This window comes from Boleophthalmus pectinirostris, unplaced genomic scaffold, assembly GCF_026225935.1.
Source record: "Boleophthalmus pectinirostris isolate CB_2022bp ecotype Guang Dong unplaced genomic scaffold, ASM2622593v1 HiC_scaffold_1, whole genome shotgun sequence".
In the NCBI taxonomy this organism is placed as follows: domain Eukaryota; kingdom Metazoa; phylum Chordata; class Actinopteri; order Gobiiformes; family Gobiidae; genus Boleophthalmus; species Boleophthalmus pectinirostris.
In genome coordinates this window covers 33,438,565-33,460,799 of record NW_026570970.1, presented here as the reverse complement: position 1 = coordinate 33,460,799, position 22,235 = coordinate 33,438,565, and the positions used below count along the sequence as shown (strand labels likewise).

General features: G+C 42.2%; 1 protein-coding gene across 1 annotated transcript in view; it reads left to right on the top strand.

Moving 5' to 3' along the window:
* Positions 1-22,235, top strand: part of plekhm3 (pleckstrin homology domain containing, family M, member 3) — a 74,910-nt gene that overhangs the window by 5,744 nt on the left and 46,931 nt on the right. Inside the window, 2 exon segments of the mRNA XM_055161507.1 lie at positions 9,129-9,833; positions 10,919-11,284. Of these exon segments, the coding sequence (XP_055017482.1) occupies positions 9,129-9,833; positions 10,919-11,284 (1,071 nt within the window).

The window sequence follows — 22,235 nt, the reverse complement described above, 5'->3', positions numbered from 1 at the left end:
TCCTTTTTAATTCGCTCCTTTTCTCTCTCTGCCTCTCTCTCCCTTTAATGCCCTTTCTCCCCCTCTCTCTTTTTCTCTCCGTCTCTTCCTCACTTTTCCCTTTCTGTCCATCTTTTTCCTCACATTGCCCTTTTGTCTCTCTCTCTCTCTCCCTTTCCTCACCATTTTCTCTCACCCATTTGTCTCTCTCTCCTTTCTTTCTCCCTTTGCTTCTTGCTCTCTCTCTCTATCCTTCTATCTCTCACCCATTCTTCTTTCTCTCCTTCTTTCTGCCTCACTGTCTCTCTGTCTCCCCCTCCCTTTTTTATTTTCTCTTTTACTTGCCCTTTTCTCTCTCCCTCTCTCGACCTCTATGTGTCTCTTCCTCACTTTTCCCTATCTGTCTATTTTCCCCCTTTTTCCCTATACTCCCCTTTTGTCTCTCTCTCCCTTTACTCACCATTTTCCCTCGCCCATTTGTCTCTCTATTCCTCTATCCCACTCTCTCTCTCTCCTTTCTTTCTTCGTTTGCTTCTTGCTATGTCTCTATCTCTCACCCATTCCCTTTACTCACCCTCTTTCTGCCTCTCTATCTCTCTATCCCTCCCTTTTATTCGCTCCTTTTCTCTCCTTGTCTCTCTCTCCCTTTAATGCCCTTTCTCCCCCTCTCTCGTTTTCTCTCTCTGTCTCTTCTTCACTTTTCTCTTTCTGTCCATCTTTTTCCTCATACTCCCCTTTTTTTCCCTCGCCCATTTTGTCTGTCTATTCCTCTATTCCACTCTCTCTCTCCTTTCTTCCTCCCTTTGCTTCTTGCCCTCTCTCTATTCCTCTGTTTCTCGCTCATTCCACTTACTCTCCCTCTTTCTGCCTCTCTATCTCCCTCTCTTCCTTTACTTGTCCTTTTTCTCTCCCCTCTCTCTTTCTCTCTGTTTCTGCCTCATGTTTCCCTTTCTGTCCATCTTTTTCTTTTTTCCCCATACTCCTCCTCTCTCTCTCTCTCTCTCTCTCTCTCTCCCTCTCTGTCCCTCTCTTACTCTCTCACTCCTTTCTTTGCCCCTCTCTCTATCCCTCTTTCTCTCACCCTTTGCCCTCACTCTCTCTATTTCTGTCTCTCTATCTCCCCCGCCGTTTTTTTTCTCTCACCTATTTTCTCTCTCTCTTTCTCTCTCTCTTTCCCTCTCTCTTTCCGTCCCTCTTTCACCTTCTCTCTCTCTTCAGGACCCTGTTTGTTTGTATGTTTTTGCCCATTTTGCGTCTCATTTTATGCAGATCCGGAGGAGCCTTTGGGTGTAATCTCCCATAATCCCGTCTGCAAATGGACCTTAAATGAGGCGAGGGAAGAGGGGACTCAATTACGGCGTCCCCCTGATACCGCGCGGGGGCTATTTAGCGTTAGCATTAGCATATCATTTGGCTAGCATGCGCGCGCTCTGAAAGGGGAGACGGAGGAAGTATAATACGAGGTGATTCAGATGAGATCTTCTTTTATGGACTGAAAAATGGACTTTATACCAGGAACAGCTGGAGTGAGGAGAAATGATTATGATTTGGTTTATAATAGTTGTCTAATTACAGAGTATTATATGGTATTGGGCTGAGGGAATTAACTAAACAAAAGAACATGTCACAAGTAATTTAGTCATTTATGTACCGTATTTTTCGGACTGTAAGTCTGCACCAGCAATGTAATGAAGAGGTAAAAAACATATATAAGTTGCACCGGACTATAAGTCGCACTTTTTGGGGGAAATTTATGTTATAAAATCAGAAACCAGGAACCGACATTTCATGTTGAAAATCAAGTTCTAGTAATAACAATATAAGACAGAACAACAGACTGTTAACATCACATATGAACAGTTCTTCAGATAAACTATAACATAAACAACAGAACAGAACAAGTTTAACAAACTCTCCATCTCACTAAATCCATTCAGTTCTTCATCCTCAGTGTCACTTCTGAACAACTCCCACAGAAATATAAGAAATTATTATAGATCCATGGCAAAGGGAGTGCTGCTTCCTCTTCTGCGCATGGATCTATGCTTCTGCATAGCTGTTATCAGACTGAGCATCAGTTAGAACATGGATCTAAAATTATTCTGGCCTTTCTGAATTCTGACAGGATGGTTTCGGTGTCACTGAAATCAATGTTTCGTCGATCCAAAGTTGCATGACGCTCCCAGTTGCTGTGAAGCTGTGTTCTCCATCCCTGCTTTCCGCCAGTCCCAGTCAGTGTGAACATTTTAATATAAAAGTACCGGAGTATAAGTCGCAGGAAACACCCTAACCATGAAAAAACATGTGACTTATAGTCTGAAAAAATATGGTAATTATAGTTAGGGATGTACCGATATGATACTTGCATCGGATATTGACAATGATACTGAAAATCGGCTGACAAAAATCGGTTCAGCCGATATCCAGTTTAGATGTATAAATCTGTGTAATGAGCCTGTTTACTGGTTGTACTTGGCCCAGAATGTCTCATAATGTTTGAACTTTTGTTCCTGTTCTGTAGTGACTTGAGAGAGAAATAACAGTTACATACATACCACCCTCCACCAGAAAAGTTACACAGTGCACCTTTAAAGATTGCACTAACATGCACGAATCACTCTAAATACAACTTCTAGAGTGTAAATGTGAAAACCTCTGAAAAGCATAATAGGTCTGCTTTAAAATCACGTTCTTTTTCTTTCTCTCTGTCTTTTTGTAATCATACTTTCATGTTTTCTCTAACAAAATATACTGGCTATACTATATATCACTGTCTTTATTTTAGAGAGGCCCAGTTCTTCTCTAAACACGTCTCAAATATCTCCGTATCTTGTGGCCACCTTGCACCTTTTTATCACTACACAAACTGCTCTGTATATTTAAAGATAGACCGACTGCAGCTACGAAAACAGACAAACTCCATCTCTCCGTCTCATATCTCCTCCTCTCTTTCCTTTCGCTTTTCAGGAAACCCCGCAATGTTTTTTATGTGATGTTATGTAATCAATGACTGCAACTAGGGCCATTTTTCTAACGAGCATTACGATTAGATTTGAGATTTCTGTGTTAATAATAGGACTGTGTTCGAAGTAGTGTTGTTAAAATGTGGCCTTATATTTGTGTAATCCCTCAGTGGTCCAGGAAAGTTCCATAGTGGTCCATGGGTGTATACCAGTTTGTGTGCTCTTATGCTTGTTTTGGTACAACTTAAAGGGCCTATAGTACACTATTTTCTGATCTATAATGTTGTTTCCTTGTCAAAAATATACCTGGAGTTGTGTTTTGTCTCACTCACACATGTTTAATACACAAAATCTGCCTATTTAGGCTATGCTCTTTTATCAAAACGGAATACAATACAAATTTCACCTTGTGATGTAATACAGGAAGTGCTCCATTGTGTTTTTAAGACCCCTACACCTTCACTACAATCATTTGGATCATTTCAGCCCTGAAATAGTTCTCTACTGAGCAGATAAAAGGGAGCTACTAACTTGAAAACAGCTTCATGACATCACAAGGTGGAACAGAGCATTTTGAGCTTGGGAGATGTAGACAGACTAATAATAAAGATGTGTGAATGAAACAAAACACAACTTCAGGTCTGTTTTTGAGGAGGAAACAACTTTCTAACATGGCTAAAAGCTGACAAGAGTCAATTTTGCATACTGTATTTTTTGGATTATAAGTGGCTCCGGAGTATAAGTCGCACCGGTCAAAAAATGTGTAATGAAGAAGAAAAAAACATATATAAATCACACTTTTTGGGGGAAATTTATTTTATAAAATCAGAGACCAGGAATCGACATTTCATCTTGAAAGTCAAGTTCTAGTAATAACAATAAAACAGAGAACAACAGACTGTTAACGTCACAAATGAACAGTTCTTCAGATAAACTATAACATAAACAACAGAACAGAACAAGTTTACCAAACTCTCCATCTCACTTCAAATCACTAAATCCATTCAATTCTTCATCCTCGGTGTCACTTCTGAGCAACTCTCCGACCTCCGGAGGTAAACACAGCGCCGCTTCCTCTTCTGTGTCGCTGTTGTCAGACTCAGCATCAGTTCCAGTTAGAATTATTCTGGTCTTTCTGAATCCTGACAGGATGGTTTCAGCGTCACTGAAGTCCAGGCTTTATCCATCCATCCAGTGACTTCAGGGAAGTTTCATGATGCATCCTCCTGGAGTTTCTCAGTCACTCCAAACTTTCTTTCTGCTGTTTGATTACCGTTTTCAGATGCAGATTTTGCTACTTGCAGTTTGTAATCTTCAAAATATGATTTTCTTTTTGGGGGCATTTGTGTTCAGTCTTCTCAGTTGTCATTATAAGTTTGTTTAAATGTTAAATTTTCAGTGGTGCAGAAGTAATGGTGCGATCGACTGACATGATACAGACAGAACAGAGGCTCTTTCTGCAGGAGACGTGTGCAGTAGAGTGAAGTGACAGTGGTACAGGAGGAACAGGAACAGCAGATACTGACACACAAGACTAGAGCCTCTCGCAGCTGTCAGTGTGAAAATTTTAATATATAAGTCACAGGACCACCCAAACCATGAAAAAAGTGCGACTTATAGTACAAAAAATATGGTAATATACAGTCCCCTCCAAAAGTATTGGAACAGCAAGGCAAATTCTCTTATTTTTTGTTGTTCACTGAAGACATTTGAGTTTAAGATCAAAAGAAGAGTGTGAAACAAGAGGTCAGAATGTGAGCTTCAATTCCCTGGTATTTACATCTAGATGTGTTAAACAACTCAGGACGAACCTTTATTTAAACCCAGCCATTTTTCAAGTGAGCAAAACTATTGGAACATGTGACTGACAGGTGCTGCCAGGTGTTGCCTTTAAGATTGACTGTTCAAACATTAAATAGCTCTGCATGACTAACCTACAACTTGACTGCAACACTGTATTTCTTGTTAAAGAGCATAAACCAAAATGAAGACCAGAGAGCTGTCTATGGGAGAAAAGCAAGCCATTTTGAAACTGAGAAAAGATGGAACATCAGTCAGAGCCACCAGACAAACATTGGACATAGCAAACACAACAATTTGGAATGTCCTGCAAAAAAAAAGAAACTACTGGTGTTCTGAGTAACAGAAGTCAAACAGGTCGGCCAAGGAAAACAATAGTAGTTGATGACAGAAATATTGTGTGAGCTGTGAAGAAAACCCCCCAAAACTACAGTAAGTCAAATCACCAACAACTTCCACAGTGCAGATGTAGCAGTATCACAATCCACTGTCCAAAGAAGACTCTGAGAGCAGAAGTATAAAGACCATACCACAAGATGCAAGACCACTCATCAGCAGTAACAATCTGAAGGCCAGATTGGAATTTGCAAAGAAGTAGAGAGATGAGCTACAGAAGTTCTGGAACACAATCCTATGGACTGATGAGACCAAGACTGAGCTCTACTAAAGTGATTGAAAGGCCAAAGTGTAGAGGAAGAAAGGAACTGCTCATGATCTGAAGCACAAGTTCATCTGTGAAGCTTGGTGGAGGTAATGTCATGGCTTGAGCGTGCATGACCGCTTCTGGAACAGACTCATTCATTTTTATTGATGACGTAACTGATGATAGTAGCAGCAGAATGAATTCAGAAGTGTACGGAAATATTTTGTTTGCCAACATACGGAGAAATGCATCCAAACTAAATGTTAGGAATTTGACCATGCAGCAGGACAAGGGCCCTAAGCGCACTGCCAACAAAACAAAGGACTTCATCAGGGGAAAAAACTGTAAGGTTTTAGACCGGCCAAGTCAGTCACCTGACCTTAACCTGATAGAACATGCATTTCACCTCCTGAAGAGGAGACTGAAGGGAGAAACCCCTCGAAACAAACAAGCCCTGAAGGAAGCTGCGATAAAAGCCTGGAACAGCACCGCAAATGAAGAGTGCAACAGTTTGGTGATGTCGATGGGTCTCAGTCTTAAGGCAGTTATTGCACTTAGGGTTTTGCCACCAAATATTACATTTTAATTATTTTAAGATTTTTTGTTCCATTACTTTTGCTCACCTAAAAATACTGTGGTGTAATACAAACTGTGATATATCATAAGTTGTTTAACACATCTAGATGTAAATACCGGGGAATTAAAGCTGACATTTTGACCTCTTGTCTCATACTCTTCTTTTGATCTTCAGCCCAAATGTCTTCAGTGAACAATAAAAATAAGGGAATTTGCCTTGCTGTTCCAATACTTTTGGAGGGGACTGTATCACCTTTAAGTTATTCAGGAAAGGTGAGTATCTGTTTTTAATTTAGTTATTGTAATGATTAGGATCAGATTTTTGACTTTTTTTTCTGACTTTTGACAAGCATAAAGTTCATTTTAAACCACATTTCACAACATGTAAAGATCTGAACTACAGGGTTAGCAGTTTTTATGCAGAGTAAGACAGACGGTTGTGTTGTTTGTGGGGGAAATTAAGGTAATTGTTTCCATTCAATCTGCGGTTTCCATTCGATTGCGATTCATCTCACAACCCTTCGTGTAACTTTGTGTAGCTCATTCGAAGTCGAGGTACCATTTTGCATTCTGCGCAGCTCCGAGGAAGTTATATTTTCATCTAACTCCTTGTGTCGAATCCTAACAGGTGCTAATTAAACAGAGCAGCTTGCCAACTATAATTCACTATAACATCATTTCGACTCTCCCAAGTGTAACGCAAAATTCAACTCTTATTTAAACCAATTTGCATATTCATTTAGCGCTTTGTTAACGCACAATATCGAACGCGCGGAGTGACAATGCTGCTTGGGTAAGATTGATGAGGGGCTCCGCTGGGCTAATAGAATAAGCTGTGAATGTAGTTTTCACTCAATTGGGCGTGTTTTGTTGGACGTTTGCAATTAGATGAATTTGATAAAACAAGCAGACGTTAGGTGCCGTGAAGTGATTGGGGAGGGGTTCGGTGTTATGGTGACAGGCATGACATGGTTAACTGCATTATAAATGGTCGCGAGCTGGTTCTGCATTTTGAGGCAGGGAGAACAGGTTTGGTTGTCTTTCATAATTTGTGCAGGTGGAAGTTAATCCTGGTTATACATGCAGTTTCTAATAGTTTGGTTATATTTGTCCTGTTTAATTTGCTTAAGCCTGGTGTATATACTGCTTGAACTTTTTGGTTTTGCTTCAGATGTTTTCTGGATAATGGGAAAAAAACTAACCAAAACAAAAAACAAATATAACGGTCAAACTATCTGTACAATATTTGCATTTATATATATATATATATGCAATTTAGCATATTGGTTATAATGGCCTTAAAGCTCCTACATATGTGTTTGGGCTGAGCAGCTGCTTAAAGTAAAGTTATAAAATATTTAATCACTTTTATGTGAAAAGGCCACTGCACATAATGTGATGACACAGCTCTCTTATGGTTTAGTGGAAAAACAGAGATGTGGAAAACAATTTTATCATTTCTTTTTTACATTTTTTATATGCAGAGCAGTGCACTGTATCCATTGGCTTCAGAATGATGACTAATTAGGACTAGGGATGGCATGATTAATCGATTAATCGATAATTGATCATTAAGAAATTCATCGATTACGTTCATTTTAATCAACAAACCGAATGTAGGTTGATGTGCGTAGCGTGACCAAACAGGGGTCCGTACAGCTCTCTGCATCAGAAGGAGCGAGCAAACACAAACAGTCGGTCAGTCTGCAACGCAAATGTGTATTTAACGATGAGTTGTACAAGAAATTCCACGCTTTCCGTTGCGTTCGGGACAAGTGTGAGTCCATGTGCACAGTGTACAAAGCAGCACATATGTTTCGGTGTCCAGTGGGAAAAAGTTTTACCAGGTGGGAGTCGCGCGATGACGAGGACCCACGTCCCACCCCCCGTACGGTGTCCCGGTTTTGACAAACGTAAATATGGTCACACTAACCTGTATTCCACTGAATCATGTCTTTTAATCCAACAGAAGTTGACCGCATCAGCGCACAAGAGCTGTACTTTTATCTTCGCTGAGTTTATGCAAATTAGCGGTTTTAAGTTTTGTTTCTGTGAGAGTTGCGCAAAACTGCATTAAACACATTATAATCTCAAACGGGCTGATGTGGCTCTAGAGTCGTTACGGTTTATATGTCGTAAAGTTGAATTTATTTCTGCAGATTAGTAGTGCAGATAGTAATAATAATGATGATCATTTTAATATAAACACGTTAATGATTAATCGATAATCGATCGTTAATTCTTCCGACGATCGATTAAGAAAATTTCATCGAATGCCCATCCCTAATTAGGACTACTGATACTGTGCAGTTGTTGTCATCAACCTTTAAGGTGTGATGTTAACTGTAGGCACTGCTCTGTCTGAAACTCTGATACTCAAGTTAAACTTAGGCTACGTTCAGACTGCAGCCTGAAGTGATCCAAACCTGATTTTTTTGCCCCTATGCAACCTGTATCTGATCTTTAAATGACAGTCTGAACAACACAGATCAGATTTTTTTCAAATGTGACCCAGACCACTTGGATATGTGCTCCTAAAACTGATACATATTTGATCTTTTGACATGCGACTTCAGTCTGAACAGCCAGGTCACATTCATCCCACCTACATGTCAACATTCCTTTCTACAGACGTTGCTGCCACAGTCCCACAAAACACCATGGCCAAAAACCTCGTTCTTCTCCTTCTCAATCTCCTTTTTTTTGAGTTTTCAGACGATCTTAAAACTTTTTGACAATGTTTGTTAATGTGTGTATTGGTAACTGCTGAACATTCTACCAAAGACATACATGTAGAACCTCCCAGTGTGATGTCATTGCAGATTATATACAAAATATTTTAAATGGGATTAAGTCCTCAAAATGTTGCATTGAACAGGAAGCTGAAACCCATGAATAGACAGTAAGGGAGCTTGTGGTTATTTCATATTATATTGAATATCTGCAGAGCTTATCAACCACTCGCTGTTTTGGTTTCTGAAATATTGGTGTTGACATCTGCTATGACAAAAAAAACATAGGTTTGTAGGTCAGTTTTACAGTAGAGTATAATACCAAGGCTGAGGAACACTAAAGTACAAAACATGGATAATGTATTAACTGACTTTTTAATGATTACAAACATGCGCACCTTAAAACTGTTGTGTTTCTCTGTCTTCTTTCTGCAGCAGAGAAGAGCCTGAGCAGTGGCAGTGTGGTGAAGCAGGGCGCGCTGGAGCACAGAGAGGGCACTAGGGGGCGCTGGACCAACTGTCACGTGGAGCTAACTCCCTGTGAGCTGCGGCTGTACACTTTAGACAGCAGCGCCAATCGCCAACTGGGCACTGCCTACTCCCTGTCCCACTGCCAAAGCGCCGCCACGCCCGCCCTGGGGCAGCCGGCCGACCCGCGCACCCTCCAAGCCGTGTTCTTCAACAGCACCGTTCTGCATTTACGCGCTTCTTGCCAGTGGGAGGCACTAGAATGGAAGAGAGCCATTTGGGAGACGGTGCAAGCTGCGAAACCACGGCAACCGGAAAAACAAAAAATCGACAAATTCCCGCCGGTTTCGCCATCATCTTCGCCCTCTCCGTGTGGGTTGGATACGAGGCCGGATCTGGACAGCGACTCCCTATCCCCAGACGCTTCCCTTTCCTCCCAGTCATCCTCTGTGGCGTTGAACAGGCCGACGACTCTGCCGCTGTTCACACAGAGGTGCCCAGATGTGTTGAAGGCGGGGCTCTTGTATCAGCTGGTGGATCAGAGTAACTGGAGAGCCTATACGTTTGTGTTGACCCGGACAATGCTCCAGGTGTTTCCTACAGAGGGGAGGGGCCCCGTGACCAAACCTGTGCATCAGTACACGCTGGCCTCATGTACATCTATTCAACACGGTGAGGCACTTTCAAATGTACAGTTTAAGATGAGGTGGGTGATAGAGTCATATAAATGTAATGTTATCAGTTTACCAATCTGAAAACATAGAGATCTATAGGAGATTCAGAGCTTCTCTGTTGAATGCAGCTCTAAGCTCAAACACAGACACAGTTGTTCTCTCCTCCTGTTGGTCAGCCTCCATCATGCTTTGAATGAGTGACAGGTGGAATTAACCAATCACAGTGAAGTATGGGCTCTTACCTCTCGCTTAGACTGCACGAGGAGCAACTGTGGAGGAAACAGTGGAGCTGCTGTGGAACACTGGATTCATTTCATTGGGAGTCTGTTTTGAACCAGACTTTTTTCACTGAGGGTTGCATATCGAAACATTTGGAGCAAAGGCCACAGACTACAGGATGATTAACTACATCATTTAAAATGTTGCATCTGACATAAGTTTGACTGAGCCAGCACACCTTTAATAAGGCTTGAAATATTTATGTTAAGTATGTATCACATCATATGCTGTCAAGTTATGACGGCATACATTTGGGCCAATTCAGCAGGGACTCTGAGGGCTAATAGATATTGGTTTGTGGGGTGCATTTGCCCCCAGGGCCATAGTTTGGACACCCCTGTCTTTAAGAAATTAGTGATCTTGTGAACATGTGGTCTCAAGAGTGCAGCTTTCAGCGGCAGTAGCAATTGCTCCATGTACAGTCTGAGCGAGGCATAGAAGATGCCTTTGGTTGCCTGAACTTGCCTCTTAATTTTATTCTTAATAATGCCTTCTATAGCACTTATACCACTAAAGCCACAACTGCCCTGGTCCTTCTGACAGAAGCAGGGTGGTCTATTTGCACAAGTGGTCCCTCCAACCACAAATGATCACTCACACACGTTTATACAAAGCTGAAGTGGGTGAAGTGTCACCATTATTCAAAAGCCAGGAAAAATAAACTTTATTTAAAAAATATGAAGAAGTTTCAACTGAACAATGATACTAGAGTTAATAAAACACAGGAAAGCAAAGCAGCATCATTTCACTAGAAGAATATTCAGTGTGTAATTATGTTATTATGTGTCTTATTTCTCTCCAAAGGTCCAGACTTGTGGACACAGCGTGCAGACTGTTTCCAGGTGGTCTTCTCTAAGGAGATGGTCCGACTCCGAGCGGACGGTCAGACCAAGGCGGAGGAGTGGGTCAGAGCCCTCCAGGGGGCAGCGGAGGAGCAGCGCCCTGCCCAGAGAATGGCAGGAGGAGGGGCCGAGGACGAGGAGGAGGCGGAGGTGGTGGAGGCGGCTCCGGGCCTACAGGGGGTGCTGCTGAGGTCCAGGCCCAGCAGAGACAGGAAGCAGAGGGAGGCACAGCGGGCCAAGAGGCAGTCGGTCACTACGAGTTTTCTGAGTCTACTCACCTGCCTGTCTGTGGAGAAGGGCCTCACCGCGCAGAGCTTCAAATGTGCAGGTAAAACACTCTCTCCCATAGAAACATTTCAAACTTGATTTCGATACTAAGGAACAGTCGATACCGATACCACAATGATAATAAAAAAAATCTTTAGACAATAGAAAGTGATTTTCAATAATAGTACTTTCTATTGTATTATCATGTGGTCTTATACAGTCTCTCTCTCTCTGTTTCTCACACACACACCTACTGTCTTTCTCTCTGTCGTCACTGCCTCTTACCTCTCCCACCCTCCTTTCTCTATTTCTTTTTTTCTCTCCCTCCTCCCTCTCTTTCTCTCTCCCCTTTTATCTTTCCTCTCACCTCTCTGTATTTCTCTGTCTCTACCCCCTCACATCTCTCCCTTTACTCTTGTTCTCCCTCCAAACCTTTGAATCCTCCCCTCTCACCTCTTTTTCATGCGTAACCACTGTTTTATTATGAGCACAGGAGCACAGGGCACACGAGGCCAGCTTGTGTTAATTGTCCAGTCTCTGTGAAGAAAAAGAGGGACAAAATATCTTTATCTCCCTCTCTGACGCTCCTCTAACCCACTTCCTCTCCTCCGCTCCTCCTTTACTCCCCTGTCTCTTCATTCTCCCTGCTCTCCTCTTCACCCCCACCTCTCCCTCCCCGTCTTTCTCTCTCTCCCCCTCTCACCTCTTTTTCTGTGTTAATTGTTCCGTCTCTGTGTGAGGAGAGAAGGACTGAATGGTGCTGAATAATGGGGGCATTTATTTGAATTGGGACACTGGTCAGGGCTGCAGTTTGGGTGTACATACGTGCACCTCAGTATCCCGGTTATGGCAGTATTGGGTCATTTCACCTCAATTCACTCAACATTTTTTAATTTGAACCCTCATATTGTCCAATTGCAAAGAAAATTGGCATGTGGGTAAGTCATAACCAAGAAAGCCAAAATCTTAGCATGATCGGAGTAACGGTTGCTGAGGTATCGCAGTTAATTTTTTTTACTTTTTTGCGTGGTCGCCGAAATTCAAATTGCATTTACTCAGCAACTACTGGTCTGTTATCAAAAACCAAGGTGTCTCTGGAAAGGGGAAATCGTAAGGAATCCAAATAATTTATTTTTGCATTTGGGTACTTTTGATGGGGTAAGTCAACTTCTAGGTAAATCTGTGTGAAAATTTTTTACACAGATTTTACACAGATTTTTTATATGTTGTAATAGATGTATAGGGCTAATTTTTTTCTATTGGTGTCATTGAGATCGGGTATGTCTCTTATTGTCAATTTCAAGGTCAAAATATAGGTCAAAAAGTAATTCATCTCAAAAGTACTCACTGATGTTGATTCCTCATGATTTCCCCTTTGCAGAGATATCTTGGTTTTTGATATCGGACCAGTAGTTGCTGAGTAAATGCAATTTGAAATTTGGCGACTACTCAAAAAGTGAAAAAATTAAATTGTGATATCTTATAAATCGTTGGTCTGATCAAACTAAATTTTGAAATTTTGGCTTTTCTGGCTATGATTTACCTATATACCAAGTTTCATCCAAATTTAACAAAGTAGGGTTTAACTCATTGGGTGAAATGAGGTGGACTGACCCTATTCGGGGTAATGTGTATACATGCACACTGAGAAACCGGGATACTCATATCTCTCTATATATGATGACATGTAGTGTCCCGGTTTCTTGACATAATCTTACAAATGAGCAAGCGCAAAAATTATATACTTACTAAACCAGGAAAAATACAACCAACCATGAGCTCCTTTAGCGTAGGAAGCTCGTGAGGTTCCTAACCAGTGGTAAAGATCAAACCCAACATTTGCAAACACAAGTTTCACACTGCAGTAGATTGTTAATTAAAATCTTCTGCATAAATAAACTCAACTTTACAACATATAAACCATAGCCACTATAGAGCCACATCAGACCATTTGATAATATAATTCAGCTTTGCTGCATTTGTTTACGTTTTACATAAACTTAAAACTACATGGCTCATTTCCATAAACTATAAGTGCTGGAAAAAAACCCAGCTCGCTCCCTGTGCTGCTGATGCAGTCAGCCTCTGTCGGGCTAAAGGACAGTGGATTATATGTGTTCTTTCTGATCTTAAACTTTTCAGAGCTCATATGTGTGCAAGGTCATACAAGTACAGATTGTGCAGGTTTAGTGCAGCTCATATATGGTTACTTTATTTATGCTGGTCACTTTATTTTTGTTGGCTACGGTTGTGATGAAAAGACTGAAAAGTGTTTGTCTTTTGGACACTTTATGTTGCCGTATTGAGGATACATGCCTTAGTATCCCAGTTACTGTCGGAATATGAAACCTGCAGTATCCCAGTTTCTCATAGCCATTTGATTAACCATGATGGTGTGTAGGAAAAGGCAGATTTTTCCAGCTCAGAGAGGCACCAAGAGACAGTAAAGAGTAACTGGGAGGATGAGCGAAGCCGTTAACTACCTGAGATTAAGATACCTGGGAGGTTCCCCTGTATGGTTTTGTTAATAAATATTAACAAATGCTGTTTTCTGCAAATTATTAACAATATCCAGCCAACTAAACCATAAAGAGTGCAGTGGTGAGTGAAACTTCGCATTGGTGATAAACCTCAGTGATGCATGATACACAGAGTCCAGTTTGTGCAGAATGGAAGAGGGAGTTGCATATACGGTATCACCATCGTCCACAACAGAAAGAAAAACTGCTTCCAGCTGTTTTTTTCTTAGCATGAAAGAAAAGCAATATCTGTATAATATTTATTTTCAGATACAGCTGTTATATCCACTTTGCAGTACTTGGCTAGACTTGAACTTAAACTAAAGACTCTCCACGTTTATTGGCCATCCCGAATTACAATAAAGAAACATATGCATTTGTGATCTTTGCATTAGAATATCACTTCCTTCTGTTTTGATCCTTTGAGATCTGCCGCCAAAGCCCTGCCCTCTTCTTCTTTTAACATAAAACAAAAGTGATTTTCTTTGATATTCTCTCCTGATGGTCCTATAGCCTCTCTCACACACACAAGAGCCCATATAGAACAGTGTTTGGTTCATAACATTTAGTTCAAAGTGGCAGCACTCTGTCATATGGATGTTTGTTTTGTCTTTTAGCCCTCCCTTTCTCTTTCTCTCTTTACCTAAACCTGATCAAACATAAGTGAACCATGTGTACTTCTAATACTCCTTTCTTTGAACTTGTTTTAAGTAGAGCGTTGCATATTCATGGTTAGCAGTGATCGCACGTTTAACATCAGAATGTGAAATGTATTCGTCTAATTATAAAAACGAGATGGTTGTGTTTTTTTTTGTGTCTTTTGATGGCGGGTTAGTGCGCGTTTGAAGATAGCAGGGCTCCGGATGGCTCTAACCCTGCAGACGGAGCCTCGAGAGCGGGGAAAGGAGAGGGGCGAGGGGGGTCGGTCCTGGAGCAGAGGTGGAGATGGTAGGGCAGCCTCCCCGTGGCTCTTACACCATGGACGGAGCCTCGAGAGCGAGGAGAGGAGAGGGTCGAGGGGGGTCAGTGCTGGAGCAGAGTTGCAGCAGGTTCTCAGGCCCTGGTTTGACCACTGGGCTCAGGTGAAGTGGTGGTCACAATAATAAGATGGAGTCCTGCCCACCCCATTTGAAACCACGTAAATGCAACAGAATAAATTTTAGCAGGAAACCATAGAGATTTATTTTGTTGTTATTTGTATCCTTGGAGTTATAGCTAAACCAAGTGTGCCCAACCTTCTGCATGAAGCTATAATAATTACCGTATTTTTTGGACTATAAGTCGCTCCGGAGTACAAGTCACACCAACCAAAAAATGCGTAAGAAAAAAACATATATAAGTCACACAGGATAATAAGTCGCACTTTTTGGGGGAAATTTGTTTTATAAAATCAGGAACCGACATTTCATCTTGAAAGTCAAGTTCTAGTAATAACAATAGAACACAGAACAACAGACTGTTAACGTCACATATGAACAGTTCTTCAGATAAACTATAACATAAACAACAGAACAGAACAAGTTTACCAAACTCTCCATCTCACTCCAAATCACTAAATCTATTCAATTCTTCATCCTCTGTGTCATTTCTGAGCAACTCCGTGACCTCCAGAGGTAAACAGAGCGCTGCTTCCTCTTCTGTGTAGCTGTCGTCAGACTCAGCATCAGTTCAAGTTAGAATTATTCCAGCCTTTCTGAATCCAGACAGGATGGTTTTGGTTGTCTTTATGTTTGTTTAAATTTATAATGTTCAGTGGTACAGAAGTAATGGTGCGATCGACTGACATGATACAGACAGAACAGAGGCTCTTTCTGCAGGAGACATGCGCAGTAGAGCCAAGTGACAGTGGTACAGGAGGAATAGGAGCAGCAGATACTGACACACAAGACTAGAACCTCTCAACGCTGTCAGTGTGAAAATTTTAATATGTAAGTCCCACCGGAGTATAAAGTCGTAGGACCACGCAAACCATGAAAAAGGTGACAGTTATAGTTCAAAAAATACAGTAATCAATTAATTAATCAACCAACTGTGTTTTTGGTTTGTTTGTTTGTTTTGTTTGTTTTTTTGTCACTGGTGCCCAACTGTGGCAACTGGTATTCACACTGTTAATAACAAAGCTCAGACCTTATTCCACTTTTGCCTCTACTTCCACTTTTAAATGCTTTTGAACTGCCCTTTCATTGGCACTTCCAGTTAAGTGGGAGTCTCATTCATTTCAGTGCAGAGTTTGAGAAAAGTTGATTTAGCTTGTAGCAAAATCCGTTCAGTTGTTCAGGCTTGTGAATATGAAATTTGACTCAATGTGACAGAGTATATTTACAGAAGTAGTTTTTCCATCAAACACTATATGCACATGTGTCCTGTGTCACTTTGACGCAGTTTTTACAAAAACAGTTTTCTGCCGTGGAAAACCAGCTTGGTTTTGTTTTGGAAACTTGTCAGATTTCAGTGTCACTCCCCATAAATTTACAAACATTTCAAAGTGTGAGACGACTGCGAGGACAGTGTGTTTGTTTGCTCCTCAAATGAACACATCAAATTGACTAAAACATAAAATATTTTGTGAAATGGCAAACAATTGTGGTGACTCAAGGTATTTAGCCTGAGCTTGGAGCTGGACAATACAGTGATAAAAATCCACTGTGGTCTGATCCCTGTGACCATCTGCTGTATAACTGTTATTTCTCTGCAGTGTTAAATCATCATGTCGTGATTCACTCATGTTCTCTTGAATGTAGCTCTATAAAACACCACCCCGTTTTCTGATCTTTTTTCCTGTTGGACAGTGTCATGGTTGTGAGTGACAGCTGCATTTAAAGGGCCTCTATTCCTCTAATGCACAAAGCTCTTACCGTCTGCATGTTTTTCACAAACTAAACTGTAAACTGTATTGTCGCTAAAATATGCTGAAGTACATCTGTCAGCGTCGTCATGTTTGTTTGGGTTTGCTTGAGTGCCTCCCTTTTGGCTTCTGCACAAACCTCAATGCTGTGACGTGATTGGTCGCCCATCACCTGTCGGGCCCTATCATACCAGCAGACACCAAGATGGATTCCTGTGAGTTTGTGAACTCACAAATATTGCAAGAATTCATCTTGGTGTGCAGGGTTAGATAAACACACAAACCCTGCATATTTAGGTTACAGAAAACGCAATGTTCCATTTTGTGATGTCATATTTAAGAAGAAGTGCCCCACTGTGTTTTTAAACTCCATACATCTTCACTAGAAACATTTAGGTCATTTCACCCCTGTACCCGTTGGGTTCAGCACACCAGCTGTTTCCTGTCTACAGTAAAACCACTCTCTTTGAGACTATTAAGTCTGTTATTATTTTTTGTGAAATGTGGTGCAGTACTTCAGATACATGATTTTTAAAGCATAAAAGATTGGCAATAAAGTACACAGGTAGAGTCACTATTGCGAATCTGCAGCTTCACCTTGATCTGCGCTCAGGATGTAAACAGACACACAAACTACTTTCGTGTTGTACTTTCAAATAACACCTCAAACTGGATTCACAGCGTGGTTTTGTGGACTGGATGTCATTATCTACGGAGGACAATTTCTATAGATAATGTGGATGAGATGGTGCACTTTAAATATTCCACTTTACAAGAAGTGAAGAATAAATCTTCTCATTATTTTTATTCTATCCCAACTGTGTATGTTGCATCTCTGTGCCCGTTAGAGGCAGTGACGGTCCTACACTGATTTTTCTTCCCGGGGGGACCCCACCCCAGAATTGAGGAAGGAATTGAGAAATTTTAGGACCCATGCTTCCCTACACAACTACACAAGCAATATCCTCCGTGTGTCATTAGGCCTATGAAAATAGTGTGATTTTAAATGTGGTCAGGTTCGTACACAAATATCTTAATGCCTATCGGCCTCGGGTCAGATTCGATCACTGCTCCGTCGGACACGAGCCGGACTCAGACAGAAAAATTCTGTCCACACTGTAATGTAGACAGACTAATAAACCAGAATTACTCAAACATGATGAATGAAACAAAACACAACTCCAGGTCTGTTTGTGATGAAGTAACAACATTATAACACACAGTTCACACAGCACAGTCAACTTTCTGAAATCTGATCTGATCAGACTCCAAGAAAATCGCAATTAATTTTTTGGCCCACCCCTACATCTCAGTGAAAAGTACATTAATATTCACTAGCTTCCTCACACTATAACCAGTACATTTGGTTGGACAAGAGCAGAATCAGATGAGTGTGTGGTTAAATCCTGTGTTCAGAGAGAGAAGTCCCTCCTGTCGCACACACACAGGTCTGAACATCAAAGCTCTGCTCTCCTCTTTATTTTATTTTTAATTCACAAACCTCCTCCTCAGTGTCCTCACAGGGTTCAAACGCATCTGACCGTCCCTCCAAACCCCCCTCCCTCTCTCTCTATCTCTCTATCCTCTGCCCTCCCTCTCCCTACTCCCCTCTTCCTCCTCTCCTCTCTCACTTCAATCTGACCTTCCTCTCTTATCCCGATTGCCCTTTCTTTTTCTCTCTTTTTCTCTCTCTTTCCGTCTGTCTCTCTGCCTATCTCTCTCCTCTCTTTCTTTCTCTCTCTCTCGCTCTCTCAACCCTCTTCTATCATCTGCCCTTCTCCCTTTTTCTTTTTATGCTCTCTCTATTTCTCTCTCTCTCTGACCTTCCCTTTGCCGTCTCTCTTCTCTGTCACTCTTTTCTCTGCCTCTCTCGTCTCTCTCTCTTTCTTTCTCTCTCTCTCACTCAACCCTCTTCTATCCCCTGCCCTCCCCCCCTTTTTCTTTTTTATGCTCTCTCTCTCTATATCAATCTTTCTAACCTTCCTTTTGCTGTCTCTTTTCTCTCTCTCCTTTCTCTGCCTCTTTCCTCTCCTTCTCTCTCTATTTCTTTCTTTCTCTCTTGTGCTCTCTCAACCCTCTTCTGTCCACTGCCCTCTCTCCCTTTTTCTTTTTATGCTCTCTCTCTCTCTCTAACCTTCCCTTTGCTGTCTCTCTTCTCTCTCACTCCTTTCTCTGCCCCCTTCTCTCTCTCTCTGCTCCCCTTCTCTCTATCTCTTACTCTTTCTCCTTCGCTCGCGCTTGCCCATCCTTGACCCTCTCCTCCCTCCCTCTTTCTCTTGTCCTTCACCCCGCCTCACTATCTCTCCTCGACCATCCCCGCCCCTCTTCTCTCTTTCTCCCACTCCTCACCCATCACCGCTCCTCTTCTCTCTCTTTCTCTGTCTCCTTCTCCTCATCCATCCTCGCCCTTCCTCTCTCTCCAACCTTCTCCTCTCCTCACCCCTGCCCGTCCCTCGTCTCTTTCTCTCTTTCTCTCGTCTCACCCATCACCGCTCCTTTTCTCTCTCTTTCTTTCTCTCTTTCTCTCTCCTCACCCCTGCCCCCTCTCTTCCCCTCCTCCCTCTCCTCCTCCCCCCTTTCAGACCTTTCCCTCTCTGTTTGAGGTCTTCATTCATGTGTCTCTCTTTCATTCGTCCCATCACATCAGACGTTCGGACACTGTGTGGACAATAGTGCTGATGTGAATAGATTTAAAAGAGCTATGTCCAGGGAGAGCCTCATTATGATTTCATTTAAAGATGCATTCTGTAACATTAAATAGGGGCTATTTTACTTCTACCTGGTATTAACTGCTAACACGTAGCATATTTAGATCATGGTGGTACCTTTTATTGATTAGAAAATGCAGTATTCATGGAAAACAACGTATTATCATGTTTCATTTTAGTTTTTCATGTTCTGAGTTAGGGATGCACCGATACCGATATTGGTAGCGGGTGTCGGTGCAATATTTCCTTAATATACTCATACTCATTAAACATTTGTCTATACCACGGACCGATACCACTATTACACGACACATTACGCAGTATCCTGGGTTCAGTATCCCAAATAAGCCAGTATCCCAGTAAATAAAGAGCTGCGCTACACATGTACGACCTTCTCACCTATGACTAACCGCACATACATACAATCTGCACACATACGACCTGCACACCTGTAACTACCACATGTACGACCTGCACCACACACGTATGCACCACCACACATACATCCACACGTATGCACACGACCACCACCTGCACACGTACGTATACGACCACCACACGATGCACACGTATGCACACACCACCACACGTACGTACACTTGCACACGTTGACCACACGTACGACCACCACACGTACGTGACCACCACACGTACGACCACCACACGTACAACTTGCACACGTACGACCACCACACGTACGACCACCACACGTGACCACCACACGTACGACCACCACACGTGACCACACGACCACCACACGTATGACGACCACCACACTGCACACGTACACCACCACACACGTACGACCACCACACGTACGACCACCACACGTACGCACACTTGACCACCACACGTATGCACACACCACCACACGTACGACCACCACACGTACGACCACCACACACGTACACGACCACCACACGTACGCACACGTATACCACCACACGTACGACCACCACACGTACGACCACCACACGTACGACCACCACACGTACGACCACCACACGTACGACCACCACACGTACGACCACCACACGTATGACCTGCACACGTATGACCACCACACGCACGACCTGCACAGGTACGACTTGCACGCGTATGACCACCACGCGTATGACCACCACGCTTACGACCTGCACACGTACGACTTGCACACATATGACCACCACACGTATGACCACCACACATATGACCACCACACGTACGACCTGCACACATGAGCTCTGAAAAGTTTAACATGAACTACAGAACAGACTCACCATCAGCAGCACATCCCTCTGTCACAGAGAGAACACTCATATTCCACTGAGTCATCATTGAGTTTAGTCCAACAGAAGCTGAACCGCATTAACGACACAAGGAGCAACTTGTTTTTTTTTCAGCGCTTATAGTTTATGCAAATTGGCCATGTGGATTGCAGTTTCATAAAAAACGTAAACAAATGTGGCAAAGCTGCATTAAATACATTATAAAATCATGCTTATTTGTATTTTTCCTGGGTTATTAATTTAAATTAAGTAAATTTTTGCACTTGCTCATTTGTAAGATTATGTCAAGAAACCAGGATACTACATTTGATCATGTATACAGAGATATATGAGTATCCCGGTTTCTCAGTGCGCATGTATACGCAGTATCCCGAATACGGTCATAACTGGGATATGGCTAATAACCTGGATACTGATGTGCATGTAAACGCATTCAGTGTATTTTAACTTCTTGGGTTCTTTTTAAAGACAATGCAGTAAAGTGTGTTTACCTTGTTGACATGTTTCGGCTGCTAGCTGCAAGCCATCTTCAGAACTGTCACCGGGTGTTGGTGGTGACGTGTCGTATATCAGCTGTTGTTACTTCCTGTAGGCGTGGTCAGCCTGATGGACCTGGCAGGTGCTGCATTCAGTGTATGTTCATGAGGGTTAAAGTATCTGTATCAGTACACAGTTTCGGCAAGTACAGAAAAAATTATACTCGTACTCATAACGGTTTTCAAGGTGCTTTCCTACTCTGAGTCCCCGTGATAAGTCACTCCCCCTTTTTTATAATGTAGTTTCCTCATCAGAAATATACTTGGAGTTTTGTTTTGTTTCATTCACATGTTTGAGTAATCCTGCATTATTAGTCTGTCTACATCTCCAAAGCTCAAAATTTTGAGTTTGAAGTGGTAGTTTTCAAGTTAACAGCTCCTTTTACCTTTAGTTTAGTAGAGATCTGCAATTCCAGGGTTGAAATCATGCAAATGATTCTAGTGAAGGTGTTTGTATGCAGGGTTTGTGCGTTAAACATGTGTAAATAAAACAAAACACAACTCCAGGTCTGTTTGTGATGAAAAAACCAGACCAGAAAATAGCGTCATATGATCCCTTTAAGCTCACAGTCGATTTTGCGTAATATAGGAGGACATTTTAAAAAAATCTCAGTTGGTTGTGAATGTTTGGGACTATGTTTGCCCCTGGACTTGTCATTGCGGTGTGTGGAAGCAGATTGCGCGATTAAAAAGAGCCTTACCACCAAAGCAGTCAAACGTGCCTCAGTTACTCCCTCTCGCTCTCTCTTTCTCCCTCTGTGGTCTGCTGTTGTCGTGTCTCTCTTGGGTCAGTTTCAGTTCACCTCCGTGTTGTTTGGAGCCGAGTTTTAATGTCCTTTTCATGACAAACTTGTGCTTTTCCCGAGGCCGGTCTGTGGCTCACGTTACACACCGCGGTCTGGCCCCGTAACCGCCGGAGAGGCCACGGCAGCCGGGCGTGTGCTGCTCTGCTCCCGCTGATTTCAAGTTTAACCCGGCTGTCCCTCCGTGGCCCCTCTACGTTTATTCCTCTCTTTCTCTCTCTCTCTCTGTCTACTTCACCCTTTCTCACCTCGTCTCCCCTCATTCTTTCTCCCTCTCTTTACCCCTGTCCTCCTCTCATGTCTCTCCGCTCCTCTTTTGCCCTTCTCTTTCCC